Below are 20,427 nucleotides of genomic sequence, written 5' to 3' on the forward strand. Positions count from 1 at the left end.
ATTTCTAGGAGTCTTGTCATTATTGCGCGAGCATCTTACACGTGAAAGTGTTATTTTAGAACACGGCTAAGAATTACTATATAATATGTAATAATAAAATTGCATAAATTTTGTAAGAATGATCATTATATTATAGCGACGAGAATTAAGTATTATTGCAAGCAAATTCATAATTTTCGCGGTGTTTTATTTGCGCTACGTAACTATCGTCGGTACCGATTAGAGAAAAATAAAATGAGCACACGATTATTCGTATATGCGTAACGAATAATTGATTGTAATTTTCATACGATAACGAGAGATTATATAGTACAAAAATTTTAACAATACAATATTATGCAATATAAATATATGTGTATATAATACCTAATATCTTCTACAGAAATAATTATTTGCATTTCTATATTATAATATAATGTAAATAATATTTAAAGATTCTTAAGAATATATAGTAAATTAAGATATTTCGTACAACCTTTAGTATTTAGCGGGTTAGCAGATGATCATAAAAGTACCCTCGTAACGAGTCAAATCGAAGAAACTTTATGCACCTACTTTCTCTATAATTGCTATGGACGTCAGAATCGCTAGTAAATTTTCTTGACAGAATCAACCACACCCCGTCCAGAACTCATCGGGATAAAAGTCTGGAGAAACACTTAGCAGAGAGAGAGAGAGAGAGAGGACAAAACTCTCTCTGTTGGAAGTAATAGTAAAAATTCACCTACATCCACATTAGCACACTATTCGTTATACTTATCATAGATTTAATCGCGTTTAATGTGTGTGTGTGTGTGTGTGTGTGTGTGCGTGCGTGCGTGCGTGCGTGCGTGCGTGCGTGCGTGTGTGTGTGTGTGATTTCAACACATTATGCTATTTCAATCTCATATGTTCTAGATGTGAAATATATCTCTGTTACATGATAGTTTCAAATTATCATGTAAATTATTATTCCATTTATATATTTTCAAATACTATAAAACCATAATAGTTTCTATTTGATATATATTAGAAATCTTATGTCATTAGAGATGCTATATTATTAAAGATCTTATTGGTAAAGAAACTCTTGGAATCTTTTAAAGTGTAATAGCAACGTTTCAAAAAAAATGCCGAACTTTGAAAGAAGCCGTCCGGCTAGGAAGTACCGTTCCGAGAGACCATTTTACGGTATGTAACGATCGCGTGTACGCGCGCGGTACTTCGTGACTCTTGAATAATAACGAGTATGATAAGACGGCCTAGCATTAACAAATAAAACACTTTCTAGACGGAAATAAGCGGTGTTCCGGGATCCAGATAATGCCTAATAGAAAAAGTTCGCCGCGGCCGGCTAAGTTTTCGTACTTTACGCAGGTCTTTTTGTAAGATTAATTTAATACGGATTAGGACCCGTCAGTGTTCGGGGACAATGTCGCTATATACGCGAGATGAATCGCCATTGTCGCGTTATGTCATAAATAGACTTCAACGCAAAACGGAACAAAATTATTTTCTATAATTATACCGCGTTTCTCTAATCGGTTCTCCTTGCTCCCGCGTTTGTATATTGCCGCTGCGCGAGGTAAGTATTTACTGCAGCCGCAATTACACCTCGGCTGCAACGCGACGGAATTTCTTTTTTTTTCTCGCGGGAGATCCGTTATACCATTGAAAGGTCGTCGATATCCGTGATGCTTGCCTTTAAAAAAAATTGACAGGCGAAATGAAATACGTCATTGTCGATAGCGATATTTCATAGTTCCGGACGATCGATTCCGATGCGAAATTCCAACGAGAGACATCGTCCCCTTCGCGACGTCGTTCCGATTGCAAATTAAAGGCGTTTAAAACTACGCCAGATGCCACCCCTCCTCGAAAATATTCGCCACTTGCGCGTTTTCGACATTCCTGAAACTCGCTCGTACGCAAACAGCAATTCGGATTCTTATGGTCGCATCGCGCGTGAACTTAATTACGCGGTTCGCCACGAAAAGATCTTTGCTAAGTGAATTTCTTTAAATGATCAAGCCGCGGTCGTAATCCGCTTGGCGCTTTCTTAAGTTCGCAAAGCCAGCGCGGGAGGAGGAGCACCACGTGGAAGCTGCGGTTGCGTTCGAATAATTAGCGAGATAGGATACTTACCTAAGTATCCACGGTAGGCCGAGAGGGAATCTTGAGAGACGGCGGTGAGGAGACTCCACGGTTGGCTGCCGCTCGGGTCTGTAATTTCGATAATTATGGGTTAATGCGTTTAGCCACGTAGTGGCACACGTAGCAGGAACATGATTCCAGGCGTACGTGAGATACCTGCAAATTAATTAAACGATTACCGTATTCGGCCAAATAACATATAATTGTTCAATTGTTACATGCTTATCGCAGATGTATAAATTTCCGCGCAACTCAAATAAGTCACGAATCTCATTCACTCTCGCTAAAACTGCAATACGAAAATTTGCATGATAACCTCAACGAGAACTATATAAATTAGCGTAAATAATTAGTATAAAAATACCCACGTGGCTGTTATTAAATTTAAGCCATTAGATAAAGCATTAAAATAAAACCATCCGTTACTAGTCCGTTTATTGCCTGTCTGTTACTACTGGCTGTTATACTACTACAGCTGTCTATTACTAATACTCGTTTACGTCACTCGTTATCGGCAATCGTTGTACGTTGATTGATATGCGACGGCGCGCGTTGCGCTAATTTACGAAAATAGCCCGAGCGAGAAAATCCGCAGTGTATAACAAAATGTTTACGTAAGAAGTTGCGTTAACACGCGCTTAAGTTCTGACGGCGTCGCTCCTTAAGAGCTTTCCATCGCGAGCAAGGAGCTTCCCTTTATGATGAAACAATATCGTACGTCGCCTTTTTCAGCCACCCGCATTTCTTCCGTTCCACCGGCGACCTCGTCTCGCCCACTCATGGTTTTCGTCGCCTCCGCCCCCATCTGCATTCCTAGTCCCAACGAGCCGCAAAGGAATTCCAATTTTAAACAAAAGTTTCCTGACGGCAGTAACCTCTCTGGTCCCCACTCTCCTTCGCATCTTCTACCTTCTCTGCTGTCGACATCGGCGCGGATTCTAGGCGCGCGTTCATGCATGGCCCCAACCATGAGCTAGGCACATCGCTTCTTTGTCTACTAACATGTTTCGTTCGTGCCTCCTCCGCCCATTACGGAAATTCTGTTGCTTCTTCGCCGGGCAAATTTTTTCCATTTTACGATCACGAAATTGTTCCATTTTTCTTCGTGTCATATATATATATATATATATCGCGATAGCACAGTTTTGTAATGTAATTTATTTATATGGAGGAAAGGTTTTTTTTTTTTTTTTTTTTAATTATTCGCGTTCGTACCGATAAATAATATCCTAACTTTTTAGTAAGAGCTTTAAAAAATGGATAACGTTCATCCTTCGAGCGTATCGTCCCCGGATATACACATATAATACTTCCCGGATATACTTCAACCGGTTAAAGAAAGCAAGAAAGATGGAAGACATGAAGAGGAATCGCGACATAACATGCACAGCGTGTATCGAGCCTTCTCCGCTTTTTCTCGGATCGTTCCCATTTTAATGCCCTTCTCCACGTCTGCGGATCGTCGCGGGTAAAAAAAGCGCGAGCTGCCGACGGGGAAAATCGTAGCAAGGGCGACGATAAACAAACGCTAATCCATAAATCCTCTTGCAAACGGCAGAAAGCACGCGCAATATACGTATCGCCGACTCGAGACGTACATCAACGCTGCGTCTGCTGCAATATCGATAAAACATTGATCCGGCATTCGTGCCTGAAGTCTCTTGTATAGGATTCGCAATGCCGTTAGGCATCCCCCCGCGCCACTTCGCGTCGAGCCGAGCCGAGCCGGGCCGCGCCGTTCACCAGATATACCGAACGCGCTTGCATACAGAACGCTATACCACCGTTTCGACGAGATTATATCCGACTCTCTGCATGCGTGCACCCGCTGCGCCCATTGGGTGCACACGTACGCGTCTGCCGGTATCGTGATCTACACGCGAATCACGAAAGCTCCGCGCATAATTCGACGCTAATGGTATTTGGGTCGGGCCGCGAGACCGATCTTCCAGTAACCAATCATCGTGGTAAAATCCGTATGATTATTTGAAAAAAGTGGCTCTCTCTTCCTCCCTTACGTACACCGACATACACACGTATATATATGTATGCGCGATTTAGGAGAAGTCGAGTTTTCTTGGAAATCGTGATTTTCTAATATACGAGATATAAATAACTTACGAACATATAATTTCCGCTCTAACCGAAATAAAGTAAATGCAAACTGAGTCAATGGCAAGATCTAAAGTTACTCGACGTTACAGATTGCAAAACACACAAGTAGACATTTTTAATGCTAGATCACTATTGTCTATAGTCGACGTGTGCATCGTACAATTGCCAAACGTCTCATGGTGTCGTATATGATTCGTTCATACTCCGTTTGACGAGCGATTAATATTTTCTCGGTTGCACGGTTTCGCTGATCGCCCTATAGCCCGGATCTATCTGGCAGATCAAAGCACGCGAAATCAGGGAGCGTCTGCATTATCCGGGGCGATGGCGCTTAACGTTGCGCACCGTCGCGGATTTCGATGACCTAGCCTACCAGCTAATACCCGCTTCTTGCCGGATCAAAGTGCGTATTTCCGTCGGGCAATGAATTCGCAAGCCCGTCTCTGAAGATGATGGTACTGTAATTATAAGGCTGACGGCAACGGAGCGCGAAAGGACGAGGATCGATGACGATGGACCGGTGAGAGGAACGGAAAAGGGAGAGGAATAGGGTTGCGATGGAGAACGCGGCGAGATGAACGGCGGCTCAAACATCGCGGCGCAAAATTCACAATCTAATCCAACTAAGCAAATTACTCCCTAACTTCCTGGGCGACAGCTACGCACCCTGTCCCTTCGCCCTGCGCATTCCCCGGCAACTTAGATCAAAGGGAACCGGTGTTCTTCTACGCGCGGGAATATCGCGCCCGACAACGTTTCATCTCACGGCGCCCGTACTTCCGGCGCCTCTTTTCCTTCACCCTGACCGTTTCACAGACGACGTTAAACTTGTATGGAGCACGGCTTGGTTGGGCGCGATCGATTGAACGCGCTCGACCGTTCCGCGATCGCGATCGAAGCAGACGCTCGTGTAACGAACGCATCGAAATGCATAGCTTGTCGTACGCAGCGATATATGACGCAAGTTTAATGCGACCAAACTCGAATCATTAATTTGATTACTGATTTTACATCGCAGCTTTTGATTCTATATGTTGTCAAAATATCTCTGTTGGAATTGCCATACATTATTGTTATACATATAGCTGAACACATTATGCTAATGTATCAACTCTCTAGAAAATCATTACAGTCTACTTATGTATACACACACAATCGCAAAGCCGATGTATATGCGTCCGAATTACTTCAGCCGTGTAAATTACGAAGTGGAAAATCATATCGGAATAATTGGATCGCCTGAGTATATCTGTACGATTAGAGGCTACAAATCCGAACAGCTTTTCGATCATGTGTGCCATTTAGAGACGGTGAGCTCGCAATCGTACTCGCTTCTAGCTGAATAGCACTTGCGAGATAGAGAGATGGCTGGAATCGACGTCGCCAGATCGCCGGATCGCCGGCGGATAGAGAGGTACGAGGAAAGGTAACACTTCCGGAACGCAATATCATTCGGAGCGAAGCGGACCGTAATTCCCACTTGCTTGGTCTTCGGAGGCGAGGCAGCAGAAGCTGCGTCTGTTGATTATCCGGCTGGTAAACACGGCGCATTGTTATCGATTGGGCCAACAATCTGCCGCCCCCATATTGACGCAATACTGCCTCGCAGTTGCATAATGAATGGTTGGCTAATGACCCTACGGAGCTTGCGGAAACCGCTGCGAGAGGATGACGGGGCGGGTGGGGGCCTGGGAGTCGAGCCACTTCCGGCATTAAACATGCACCACCCCGCCACGAACGAGTTATCCGAGACATTTATCCCGCGTTTGAGAGTTGCCTGGAGTACCATTTATCATATGCCGAGATATAAAAAACTAAAAAATTATAAAATTAAATTTATTTTGTATTTCTGCATCGGCTACGTTGACATATACTTATATATTTAATTTTTAACAACAACAATCCATTAAAAATATTATATATTCGATATTTTTAATGATAAAAATAATTTAAAATAATATGTAGTTTCGCGAAAAAATTAAATTTATTTTTTTATTTATTTTTCTTTTCTTTTCTTTTAGAATTATACGCTTGATGTTGAATATGAAAAATATTACAAATTAAAATTATCTTTCTGTAGATATTACTATACATAGCGTGTGGAAGCAACACGGACATCTGAAATAAAACGCGAGTCGCTTTGCATATACATATCTAGTCAAGCATTCCTGCGGTGCTTTCTAAGAAACAACTGCGTTAATCTTCGAGCACCGCACAAATTGAGATTTATCTGTACTTTTGTAATTATTAAATGTTTGTGTCATTGCGCATATAATTGAATAAATGTTAAAGTAACAAATTGCTTAGAACAGAAATGATTGCAAGCTGTTACTTTTACTTTATGATACAGTAAACGGTATTGTTTCAAGTAAATTGAGTTATACGCTGTGTTAGTTACAGTCAATAATAACCTTATTATTTCTTATTTTCAGCTCTGCTGAACACGCGGATGCTAATAAGCAAATTCTGACCACTAGTCTGACGTGTCACTGTAAGTACCTAACGTTTAATGTATCTATGTATAGATATTGGCATTTAGTTTTAGAAATTAAAGATTTTTTTTTAGTCAACCCTACGAAAATATAAACAAAATAACGGCGTTCAGTTGATTTAATTACAATGAATTCCAATAATCAGAACTGCGCTTAATAAAGAGCTTCTCATTTCGACGCATAAAGAAATCCGAATTGAGTTTCATCGTGCAGAGAGATTCTTTTACCCTCGTACCGCGACACAGCGAGAGTTTCTTCGTATTTTTGTCGCGCGTGAATTATTCCTTTCTCGCGGGGGCTCAACGTCGTCTGCACCATTACGCAACTTGTACTTTAGTACATCCCGACTGTGATTCTTTTGTAGCGGTAGCCGGCTTTCCGTCACTTTGCACGGTTTTTGAGTCGCGGAGAGATGGTGAAACGTTAGACGAGGGTCGCGACTTTCGCATGAAACTTTCTCCACTTTTGTCCCCGGCTGACGCCATAACGACTCTAATCTCCTTACGCTTCAAGCTGTTTTTGCCGACCAAACGAAAGTGCTTACGGCGTTGACCAGTCGGGTAAGAGACTTACAATTTACTTCTATCTAAGAAGCTTTGCAGGACGCCCAGAATGTTGTCGCTATTCTGGGCTTTATTTAATGTTCATGTCATTTTACATTTGCGCTACGACGCGAGTTTATCCCGGCATCCGCCGGTGTTATTTTTTGCGAAAGCGTTCCGGTGAATGCTCTAATGCCGGAAAGAAGTAAGAAAAAAAAATTGTAGAATTTTTTTGAAGCGACGGAATTAAGATGATGTAAAAGCACGCATGGTGCATGAAAGCATTTAGTCGCGATTGAAGAACAGAAAGATATAAATCCTCATGTGACACAATTCTATCGCATAGTTTCGTCAATTTTATAATAATATTATAAATGTATATATAATATTATAAATTGTATTGTAAAGAACAACTTCTTATTCTCGTACAACTGCGCGAATGAGTATTGAGAGTTACATACATGATTAGTGCACAGAGTGTGTTCCTAAAATGTTTAATCCAACTTCAACAGTGCGTTCTACTAAACAAAATAATGAGAAAAGTTCATATAAACGAACTACCATCAAACGCTAACTTTTATTTACTTTTGTTGGCTAGCTTTTTAATTTGAGTGATCGGAGCGATTTGTAATTAGAAGTATTCCTAGGATGTATTTGCTAAGAAAAGTTACATTTGAAATATCTATTCGGCCTTTCTGTGCGCTGCTATATTCGCAGTAATTTGTGTATATTCGTTTTTTTCACAAACTTATGTCACTTCGTTTAGCACAATTGCAAATTACAGCAAGCATGATAAATCATTTATGCGTGCCAATTGTTCATAATTGCAAAATATAATTTGCAATCTTGATTTTATCCGTATTAGAGAGAGAATCACATTGTTTAATGTAATAATAAGCAAGAGAGAAATAATCTTTAATGATGTTACTCAAATCTCATTGTTGCAACGCGGGCATAAGATATGCACAATTCCGCGATATGAATCTGGGTATAGAATGCATTGAATGTTTTAGATGGCGAGAGTGCATTAAACGGCCCGTAAAATTTCCTCGCGGAAATCTATCAACACGTGCGGAATTTCGTTTCTATTTATAGCTTATTCTCTTCTACGGGGTTGTAGAACGTTTCAGAACATTTCACGGATGTAGTGTTGAATGAATCATCCCGCGTTCCTACGCATGACACCCCAGGGGCTTTCGAAGGACAATCCAATTTCTACGACTAGTCTTTCGTTTCAAGAATGTTGTTTTCTGCAGGTCGGAAAAGTGACAGTCTGAAAGTCTTGGGGATCTTGTGCTTTCTTTTTCGACGATATCAGATAGATTTTGTCTTTTTATCGAACTCTATGTATCTCTCTAATGTATTAAAAAGTCAAATGTTGCCTGTCTATTTTTGGTTGCATAATATTATTCCAATTTTTCTTAAACATACATATATATACATATATGAATTATTTATCTTCACTCATAAAACTTTATTATGCATATATAAAGCTTCGGGGTAAACCTACATCCGTATTTTCCGTTATATCGTCATTCACATTTGGACGTTTATTTCAGTTGCGTCCGAGATAACAGCGTTGTAATTAAACAATAAATTTCACTTTGATTTACAATTTACTGATAATTAAGAAAGCTTAAAAAAATTATGTTAAATTTATATTTATAATTCTTAAAAAATTGATACTATATATGCATAATAGTGAAATAAAGAATGACTTCTGTCAATAATTGCTGTTTGTACACAAACGTCTATACTTCACAATCGTAACTAACACACTGCAATTTGGCTGAACGTCGTGAGACAAATCTCCCACATTCGCGAGCCTACAAAAACAGATCAGGGTCGACGATTGCGCGACACGTAATCCCACCCGGAGAATCGTTAAATGGTTCGTGCGACTTCGTGTTAGTGAGAAACGACGTTCATCCAGCAGCATCCAACGGAGCCAAAGTGGGTTTACATCGCAGTTAAGTTTCATCGTAACGCCCCCGCGACGGTTGGATGCCGTGATGCTAAACCGCCTTTCCTGCAGTCAGTGACGACATCGCATAGGGTGGATTTACCGACCATTTGGCAAATGAAGACGAAACTACATCGTGGATTACGGAGCAAGAGTGAGGCAGGAGTGTGGGACGCAATAGAGAGTATCGAGTACCTAGGCTCAATGTATCTATCGTAGGATACCTATCTATCGGCAATAGTTAACCTGCATATTGCCGCAATTTCGATAAAAACGGAAATTCGCAATTAAGAATTTTATCAGTTTATACTGCGACCAGCGCGATACTCCTTGCTCATTGAAATAAGATATTTTTCCTCGATATTGTATTTGCACCGATGCCCCGGTTATTTCGACATTCCGATTCCAAAACACGATCGCTTTCAAGATCGCGATGCACGCTACTACGTACATACGTATATTTGTAATTAAATAGAAGAGTCATTACCAAGAATAATTGAGCTTCAAAGAGTCGCTAACAATCGACTTTGTAATTACTGCAATCGAACGGAACGGTCCGTTAGGATCCGATGCCTTCTTTCTCTGATCTCGAACGAGAACGTCTATAAACGGCGCGGCGATGGACCCGTTTGCTTTCTATCGACTGCTACTTTGAACTTTCGATAGCACTCAGTCTATGACACGTGGAAGCTCTCTTTCGAAGTAAATTAAACGGAAATCATTACCTTTCTCTCTTTCTCTCTTTCTCCTCTTATTCCGAGCGCATCTCTTTCGCCCTTTATCGTTTGTTAGAGCTATACGCGAGCATTACTCTTCATTTCGCGCACCATGTTTTATTTGCAACAAAAAGTATATCTTTTTGTAATTCAGCATAGAAAATCTTTGTTCATGACACAAAATATTAAATTATTAACAGATCAATCTCTGTTTATTGCCAAGAATAAAATGCTTCCGTATGAATCGTTATCCGACATAAATAGAGATCCATTTAAAATACCAAATAAAATTGATGGAATCATAAAATAAATTATTAATACAGTCTTGACTAATGCTAACGAGCAAAAATATGCTCTCGAATTTTTCAAGGTGATACATCTATAATTTGTTTACAAAAAGAGTGCCAGTGATGGTTATTCGATACTTGTGTGCCTGCTCACCGTGCTAAAAATTTCCGGGAAAATAAATACTGCTCTGATGCTGGAGCCACATTCGTGTCAATATATTCACGCCCTGGTGATGCCTCGCGGTTTTTCGATTTTGTCAGGGCAAACAAAATTTATGAGTAAACCGCTTCACTGTAATGTTATAATGCTATCCATCCTCATCGATTATCACCGCTTTTAATAACTTCTATCTCGTCTCCATGAATCATCATCAATCGCGCGACAGATTTTGAAATATATTTTAAACTCTTCTATCAGAAAGAGAGAGAAAGGGAGAGAGAGAAAGAGAGAGAAGAGTCATCTAGAAGCAGATTCATCTTAATCAACAAATTATTATATATAGAAAACATGACGCTAAAACATGACTAAGCTATAATATTTATGTGAACTAATAAATACAGAAATAAATTTATTTGGTAGAAATAATTTCTTCTGAAGTTTGCAACGTGTAAATTTTCTCGTCACAAAAAAATGTTTTCAGAAAATAAATGTTAAAGTAATTAATGACGAGTATATATATGAAAAAATAAAGATATGTAATGTGATACTTTACATTTATTGACATGCAAATTCTCGTGAGTGGAGACTAAACTGCGGAAAAAGGACAATGCATATCGTTAATTCGTCGATATAAACGATCCACTTGATTGAGCAAGCAAGCTCATCTTCGTGAGAGATAACACCGGGCCGGGCACGATAGGTCGCGACAAAAGTTAACGAGATGGTGTTAATTAAATCCCGCACGGTCGATCGCGAGTGGGAAAATTTGACAATGGATGCGCCTACACGTTCTCGTTACCGCATAGGATATACATATATGTATACTGATATACATTATACATATATATATGTATATACATATATATATTATACATATATATATATACATACCTTACACACATTACATGTACATGCATATAGATATACAATATACGTCAGCTTGTCTATGCATCGACGCGCTACCACGACGGATCGGTCGGTGGGCACGGCCGGTGGTCGAACTCCGATGAATCGATGACCGCTTTTAGTAATGATGTGTACATGGCAGGCCATCCTCTCCCGATGGAACGCCGCGCCGGGGTCAACGCAGGACGCCGCGGCCGCACCGGAGGATCGTATGTAGTGGCAGCCGGAGTTTGCCGAGGGGGACTTATTACGTCCCTGGAATTACCATATAAATTATCGCGTGATGAACCCGCCGGAGTGCGAAACCGTGCACGCTCCAGCCTTTGTCGAGGTTTCGGTTATGGTTAATCGGCCACGCCGTTTAATTGACATTCTGCACCGCAAAATGCCACGGAGGCCGCCGTTGCCGTGCAATTTTCTTCATCGTGCTATCTATTCGATCCGGGAGGGGATGATTGACGGGCGCGTTTTAGATCAATTTTAGCCAAGTGCTGGGATTTTCGCGCAATCTCAAATCTTCTTCGGGACTACAGTATTTGTCGCAGATAAATAACAAATATAACATTTCGTTATTGGTTTTTTTAAAACAAGAGATTGCTTAAGAAGTACACAATAAAAAGGTATTATTACAAGACATGTGGGACCTTCTTATTCGCGGCTCAGGAGATAGGAATATTTAAACAGGAATTAATAAACGAAGAGGCTGTCTATTATTCATCTCTAATTTACCCAGTAATTAAAAATAGATAATCTCTTCGTTCATTATAGAAGAACGTTTGTTACGTTAAATGCACCGGTAATATTGTCTATTCAAAATACTGTATTTCATATAATTCTGGTGTATCTTGGATTACGTACGGCGTACGGCAAAGCGCCGAGAAACGCACACACCGAACACAAAGTAAATTTATGCCTGTGCATGCAGTATGCTTTATGTAAATTATAAACACAGCGACACATATGTGCTATAATTAATATGTATTCAAATTTCTATCGCCAAAGTCGACGAGTGCCTCACGGGCGTTTCGGAAACGTTCCTCAGATTAAAGCTGTATAATTATCCGGGGCGGCGCGATGATATCGGAGGCAGTAGCGATGGCGGTCCAGCGACGGGGAGCTGGGTGAATGTAACTAATATTTAAGGGGCTGCGCCTTCTTGACGAGCAATTAAGGTTCACGCACATCCCGATGAATATGCAAAAGTCTTTCTCAAATCATATCTGGCTACACAGGTCACCGGTCTATGTTTCATGCTGCATTCAGATGCCCTTCTTACATTCCTAAAAGGCACCGTGGCGGACTTGAACAATGTCGTCTAATGTTACCTTCATTAGATGTCGTTTAAAAACCCTGTCCACATTTCTCGTGAAATTCCCGCCGGGACGTGGTATATGCAAATCCCACTCATTCGCACGAACACGGGGAAACTCTTAAAGCCTTTTATAGTATGCCTTCTCTAAGACGGAATTCGTGGTTTGAAAGTCGGAGTGCCACTATATTCTCAAGCGTAGGTATTACGAGACGACTTTTCGCGCGGGTTATATACATATACGTGTGGCTGAGGATTTTTAACCCCTTCTAAGAGGTTACGACACGCGCAGACTGACTTATATTTACGGAGTTACGAATATCGCGGGTGTGCCACGAGTATAGGGTGAAATATCTGACGTGCGTTTCGCGTTTCCCCCCGTGTGAACCAAGTTTTCGTTTATTTAATACAATAAACGAAACGATGCGCGTAAAAACCAAGCACTGCATACTTTCGTCTATTTTCACAAGAACAATTTGGTATTGTCGTTGAGAAATGACGAAAAACTTTCGCGTTTACGTTGACTTATTATTACACAAGTGGAAACGGGGAATTCTATCTTGGCAATAATAAACACGTGCGACATGCCTCAATATTAAGAACTTCTACCCTAATGCTTGTCCTATATCTGACGTCGGATGCAGCCAACGAATTTTCCCGAGATTGCACCGCGTTCCCTCATAAGATTATGATTTTTGGCACCAACTTTTTGCCTCACTCGCTGGAACATCTCCGCAACAATCTTATTTAACCATGATAACTCGCAATACGTGATAAGAGAAAGACTTTACGTAACGTTTAACCTTTTCTTGCAAGCTTTCGCCCTATTATCTTTATCATACAAAACTTTTCCAAATTTAATTATATTTAATTTTATACTAAGACGATTTTATTTTTGCCTAATATTTTTACGAAGAAGTAAAATCTTCTTTTCGTTAATTACTGAAAGATTAAAATTAATCATTAGGTTAATATGTCTTTAAAAAAACAGTTCATGTTTTCTTTCTTCGAAAGTTTTTATATTAAATTTTTTATGTTAAAAACGGCATTGTGTGATAATGGCAAAGTCATACTTGCAGTCAGCAAATCCCCGACAGCCCTCTTTGCGAAGCACTTTATATCGTACAGGCCTATTATATTATCAGCTACGTGTTATAAGTTATAGCAATAAGAGCTCCCTAACGGCTGTATGGTCTACTTTATGTTTACGATCCCTTGTAAAAATTTTCTATTAAAACGACGAAATGTCGTTCGCAACCGTGAAATAGACAGTACAGTGTGTAATATTGGAGGAGGTACGCACACACACACACACACACACAATGCTACATTATCTATTTTTTCCACCATGGAATTTTTCCTCTGTTACGACGGCATGAAAAAACTACACCTTGAACGTTACTATAATCACGCACATAAATTGAAAATTTATCCTCGATCGTTTATTCGTGAAACTAATTTCAAAACGGGCTTGTTCAAGACTATCGCTAAAGTGATATAACTATAATCGATCGTATCGAGATTAAATGGTGTAAAAATCTTTACACAGTAGTTCATAAAACGTCCTAAAAAGACGTATAACAAAAATTAAATATTTCTATAATAACGAGTGTGAGATTTAAAATACATAATAAAATATATAACCACAAGGCCAACAATTTTCAGACCTTGATTTTGTATTTCCTTCGATTAATATAATAAAATAATAAATAACCGAAATATATAGTTATCATTGTTATATTTTAAAAACTATAAAATTTTATTAAATTTGTTTTGATATTCTGGTTCGTTCTTCTGTTGTTTATTGGTTAATATAGGTAAAATAAAATTTGTTGCGCAGGAACAAGCCAATATCCAAGTCAGATAAAGAGAACAGGATGTGAGCGTCAAATTGATACAATAAAATTGATATAAAGTATCACTTCACGCTATCACACATTCAAATTGTTTTAGTGCTGCTTAGTTAAGAGAGAGAGAGAGAGAGAGAGAGAGAGAGAGAGAGAGAGAGAGAGAGAGAATTGGGGTTATATGAAAAATATCAGTCAATAATATGAAATCACGAAGATTGACAGACGATCGTCCCTTAACGTTCCTCTCGCTTTGCTCGGAAAGGAGGCACTCGACTGCGCTTGCGGGTTCTTCGTTAACTCGACTCGCACCACGGAAGATTTCCAATTCACTTACGGTTTGACAAGTCGCCCACATTCTCGACACACTTACGGGAACGAAGGAGGCGAGGATGCGAAGGGCCGACGAAACAAAACATCGTAAAGTGCCCTCGTGTGTAGAGGATGCGACCTGTTAGCTACTATTGAGGCAAGTGCGAAAAGTGGCTGTGAGAGATGCACGGCGAGATGCATAAGGGGGCGCACCTCCCAAGTACGGTTTATCCCCCGCCCGGCTTTGCGACGCATTGAGATTTATTAACGTGACGCCCGACACCGCAGGATGTCTCCCCATAAATTTCACGGTTGCAAATTTCTGGGAATTCACGCCGATATGCTCGTGGTTATATGAACCGTCTCGTTTAACTCCCCTCTCCCCCTCCCCCCTTCCCGCCGATTTTGAATTATGGCTGGATATAGCTCGTCATTCTGTAACGCGGTTTCCTCTACAGCATTTGAATATTATGACGATTGCCGAATTATTTTTAAAAACGTGTGCACGAAAGCGTTGTTTATCAAATTCGAATTATAAATTTATGACGTATACATTACAACCATTATTGTACTTTTACAAAATCAATCTGGCATATTTTGTGTGTGTGTGTGTGTGTGTGTGTGTGTGTGTGTGTGTGTGTGTGTGTGTGTGTGTGTGTGTGTGTGTGTGTGTGTGTGTCACGTATACAGAATTTAATTTACTTCCATCTCATTCAATTTTCATATAATATTTGCCGAGCAAATTCCCTGACCAATTCTATCGGATACAGCCATCGGTAAACGGCCGTATTTATTTTCTTTTATTGAAACGGGATCGTGTGCGCTTCATGAGATTGTTTTTGCTATATTCACATTTATATCACGTTTGGAAGTCCACAATTATTACGTATCATTAATCGTGCAAATATGATCGACGAGCTATCTTTGCGTGCCGACAATGACAATGGATTAGCATTAAATCCGTTCTTCGAATACGTGACCGAAAACGTAACACGGCCATCCCATTTGTGATACCAGACCTAAACTGAAATTTCATAGTCCAAGGAACAGTGAGAGATCTTAAGACATCACTGTTCGGTTCTCCCTCGGAGCATCAATCAGCGGTTCCTGCAATCAAGGGAGAGCAACAGCGAGCGAGGACGTCTCCATGGGAATTTCGAGAGGCATCCACCACTCAATTATCTACCACCATATACACATTCAAGATCTTATCGATCTACAGAGGTCTCTATTTGAAGGAGGGTCAACAAGAAAATTCTATACGAAAATCTAAGGTCGCTTACTATTGCTGCAACTGCATAACGAATATAAAATATTTATTAACATTAATAGTGGGTCTTTATCAATTATATCATCAGAGAATCAGAAAACGAATTTAAGAAATATAATAAATTCACTTCAAATAGTTGGTAATTAATCGAGACATGTAGAATATGTTACATAATATGTAACGTTTTCGCTTTGCTCTCGTCTACCAAGTATATAAGTCTAAAAACTTTTTAACGCTTTGTTACTTGAAATATTATTGAAACCACAAAGGAACGTTATCTCCTTTACATATTAGGACTGATAATGTATATTAATATATTCTATATCCCAGACATAAACAAACCTGTCAGCATCCAAGCTAGAATTATCTGCATTGAATATCAACAAATATCGAGTATGCAATTCGATTTCGTTCGGCCCTGAATGATTCCGAGTAACGGCCGTGAATGCCTAATGAGTCGCTGTTGTTCGACGTTGACGTACCATCGACGCTCCACGTAATGGCATCATTATTATTCCACGCAACAATTTTCGTGTTATGTTTGACTCGCCATTTGGCATTCTCATACAAATCTTAAGATTTTCTCTGCGACGTGCAGACAGACGCTATATTAAAAGCAGGATTTAGTATGCCTCTCTTGTACATTGTAATTGCTTCGAACACGGAATTGACTTCAATATCTCTTAAAAATCTACCTCAAATCATAAAAGAGATATTTCCTATATGCAAATAATAAAATTTACAAGAAAAGCTTTTTATAAGACTTATTATGTGCTCCGATCGTTGTATAAATTATCAATCACTTGTTACAGATGCTGCAGTGATGGACAGCGAGGGCACGTTGGGCCGCGGCCATGCAAATGGGGGCCGTGGGCTGCGCCGTCAGCGGTCCCTGGAATGGAGAGAACGGCGCGGTTATGGAGCCAGTGCCCAATCCAGTAGCGATGATGAAGATAACGCACGTCACGCAGTGGGGCCCGTGTCGAGTTCATCCGTTGCAAGAGGCGCTCGTAGCCCCGGTCAGGTCTTTGCCTCCATTTTGGCGCAACAGTATGGCAGTAAGTTTCATTCATTATTGTAAGCTCTTTCTATACAAAAAGTTTAGCAAAACACCCCCATCGTATTTAAAAAAAAAAAGAAGAGGTACTTATATTGTTAGATAACTTCGTTATTTGTGTTTAAAGATACTTCTTAATTTGTTGATTTTAAATTTACGTTGCATTCAACATAAAGTAGCGTATATACTAACGAATAAACGAACAAGAAAACAGAAACTTGCTGATGTGCATTGCATTTATATTCGGTGCATGTTGTAAATCTGCGATACAATCCCATGTTTGTTATATTCAACGAAACGATACTCGTGTATATTTGCAATCGTCCGAATCTATACCAAAAAAACGTGATTCTGCCAACAATCATTGTCTCGTTGTTGATTTTTCTCATCGATATACTTTTGTGTTTAATTTACAGTTGATCCTGTTTTCATGGACGAATCCAATGACGATATATAATATTACAATATTTATTCGATATAATGATTTTTCGATCGAGAGATGCAATTTTAGAGTATTTTGACACGCTTTATAACTTGTTTTGGTATAATAAAGTATCTTCATTTAACGCTTAACAATAATCATATATAAACATAAAATGTGTTATTAAATCATACATCATGTCATGTAATTAATTTCATGACAAATACAATACAGATTATAGATACAGATTTCTATTGAATATTAATAACAATTGAGATATCTTTATAAAAGATATCACCGGATAATAAACAAGAATCTTTAGCAAAATAATAACCTTGTTACATAAAGGCGATTTCAGTATTTTACTATTAAATACTCTCTCGTTTTGGTAACTCCATTAACCTATGTTCAATTTTGAATTGAAAGAGTCTTAACATAGGAAAAACCTTTAAACTTAATGAGAATCGCGTCCCTGAATAAGAACTGCGGGAATTTAATGTCAGATTTTGCGCACAAATGCATATGCAACGTGTAAATATAACAAGGAACGTTATATCAACTATCCCATTATTAAGTCCAATTGCGTGTCGTGACTTTCGCAACTGCTTTAATTGCGGTGCGTCAGACTAAAGTTGCTTCTTTTTCCTCTATTTGATCTGGTATACCAATAACTAAGTTTTACGTGCCTCGTTCATCATATTCCATCAAACACCCAGGAGCTCGCCCATTCAGTCCGCTTCCCTTAATCTCGCCTCGGCTTTCCACCAAACGCGTAGATTAAAGGATTTACGAAATTAGTTTTACTTCCTCGCGTCGTCTACAAGCACTGCCGGATATTACGTTCGAAGACCAAAATCAAGATTGCCGCGCTCGCCGGCAACCTCCTTCTAATATAATACCTAATATAATGGGTGTGAGCACTTTGAAAAGTAAATGAAGCTTCACGAATAATAATTTTCATAGACGCATGCACTATATGTACAGAAAGCAACGCGCGTTACGTCTCGAAGCTGTCTCGTACAATTGATTGTATCAATATAAATATACTTTAAAAAAACACACTCTAGCTCTAACGACGGCACAACGAAGTGGGTCGGAAAGAATAATGCAATAAGTCCGGATAAGTTGTCTCATATGGTATTCCGTTATCTGCTCCCCTAATATCTACTTCATCATCTCCCTCGTCGTTTCTCCATTCCCACGTTTCATCGATTCGTCTTGAGGTTGAACAAAGTAGGGGACGTTGCGCGCATCGACGATAGGGACGAACTCAATTAATAGCGATAGTCCGGTTTATACTATATTTCTTGGTTGCGGTATCAAGCGAGAGAGAAAGAGAGAGAGAGAGAGGGAGAGTCTAGCAGTCCACCTCACGTCTGTCTGCATTTGTTCCAATTCACTTGCTGCCGATTACCGCGCTGCCTCTCCGCATTGATCCCACGTCGTCCTACCCCATTTTCATCCCTATTCTCCCATTTCCTCTTCCCCGTATCTGCGCCCGACCCCTTCTCTCTCGAGCCCATCTACCACTCGACTCGGTAGGTACAGCGCAGTGTCACGTAACCGCACTCGAAATGTATCGAAAGAGGCGATGTACCGACAACGTAATGACTCGCCTTTACTAGCCCGCAGCTTCTCCTGTTTGTCCCATTCCGTTTCCGCATACCATCCTCTCGTCCGCCTATTTGATACGCACTTTATTGTGAATCGATATTATACAGTTTTCCGCGACGATGCAATCTCCAATGTTGTCCGTTCTTGAAAGAATGGTCGCGTGGTCACGTTTCAAATCTCGTCGTTAATTAATATATTTTTGTCCGTTAGTAACATTTGTCATAATTAATGATGGAAGAGCAATCAAAAGGTTTATTCGTTATGTTGTTATATAACTCAGCGCCGCACGATAGATTTTAATCCGAGTTTTAATCGTTTCTTTGACAATGTGTTGTCGATAATGAACCGTTGCGAAAGGAGTCACGCTCAAAAAATCAATAAAACATCACAGCAAAACAGTAAGTTACTAGTTCCAACACATATTTTCTAAAATCACACTCACACTTTGTCTTCCTTGTGGATACTCCCTAACAGGGATATATATGTGTCACGACATTATCATCTCTATGATATAATGGAAAGAGATCTCCTCCTTTCCCATGCCTTCTTAGCTCGCGGATCAAAATACCTATTATAGCTCTTCGTCAGACGTGAAGGAAAGTACCGTCTCTTTATTAATGGTATCCGATGTGTCACGTTACAAGAGGGCCCAAGCGCGTCGATATGGATGGCAGCTCTTAATCTCCGTCCGCACAGTCATCAATATATTGATGTCCAGTCGTAGGGTCTGTCTCCAGGTTAGTCTGGACCGAGCCGGCCTAGACATTATATTGCCAGCTCATTACACCAGCAACGGTTCATATCACGCTTTACTACCTTCCGGAAAATGTTGTCCCCCGAAATGGCGATGTGTGCAAAAATCTCGCGTATACGATGACACCGTATAACGGCGCTACGTGTATTATCCCCAAGAGATTATATAAATTGGTAATTTGGTACGGCGAAATAAATACAATGGCAGTCTACGGGATTATTACGCGAATGCCCGCCTATCTGTTTACCGGGCCGTTTCATTCGCGTTAATCAAATATACGTTTATACGTTATTAAATATATGGATATTGATACATTGATTCACATGTGTCTATTGTTCCATATATATATATATATACTAGGTGGTTACCCGGCTTCGCTCCGAGAAAGCATGTGTATAAACGCAAAATGGCTTAGCTCGAAGAGATGAGCGAGAGAAGAAGAGGAGAGAGAGAAGAGAGAGAGAGGAGAGAGAGGAGGGAGAGGAGAGAGGAGAGAGAAGAGAGAGAGAGAGAAGGAGAAGAGAGAGAA

The 20,427-nt window shown here is 39.9% G+C and overlaps 2 protein-coding genes across 10 annotated transcripts in view; one reads left to right on the forward strand and one right to left on the reverse strand.

Annotated features, from left to right (window-relative positions):
* Window positions 1–20,427, reverse strand: part of LOC143902901 (uncharacterized) — a 230,816-nt gene that overhangs the window by 133,406 nt on the left and 76,983 nt on the right. Inside the window, exon 3 of the mRNA XM_077416133.1 lies at window positions 2,125–2,202. Within this exon, the coding sequence (XP_077272259.1) occupies window positions 2,125–2,202 (78 nt within the window). The remainder of the gene's footprint in view (window positions 1–2,124; window positions 2,203–20,427) is intronic.
* The window catches only part of Ten-a (Teneurin-a transmembrane protein), a 450,404-nt gene that overhangs the window by 133,384 nt on the left and 296,593 nt on the right, over window positions 1–20,427 (forward strand). For 4 of the 9 annotated variants that reach the window (XM_077416125.1, XM_077416124.1, XM_077416119.1 and 1 more), the window contains 2 exons: window positions 6,681–6,739; window positions 16,865–17,110. In XM_077416125.1, coding sequence (XP_077272251.1) covers window positions 16,876–17,110 — 235 coding nt within the window. In that variant the 5' untranslated portion in view covers window positions 6,681–6,739; window positions 16,865–16,875. Of the gene's footprint in view, window positions 1–6,680; window positions 6,740–7,158; window positions 7,301–16,864; window positions 17,111–20,427 lie in introns of those variants that run through there. The other 5 variants (XM_077416128.1, XM_077416129.1, XM_077416123.1 and 2 more) reach the window with 2 other exon arrangements.

The sequence above is a fragment of the Temnothorax americanus genome, unplaced genomic scaffold, assembly GCF_048541705.1.
Source record: "Temnothorax americanus isolate GAGA-0224 unplaced genomic scaffold, ASM4854170v1 Scaffold41, whole genome shotgun sequence".
Classification (NCBI taxonomy): domain Eukaryota; kingdom Metazoa; phylum Arthropoda; class Insecta; order Hymenoptera; family Formicidae; genus Temnothorax; species Temnothorax americanus.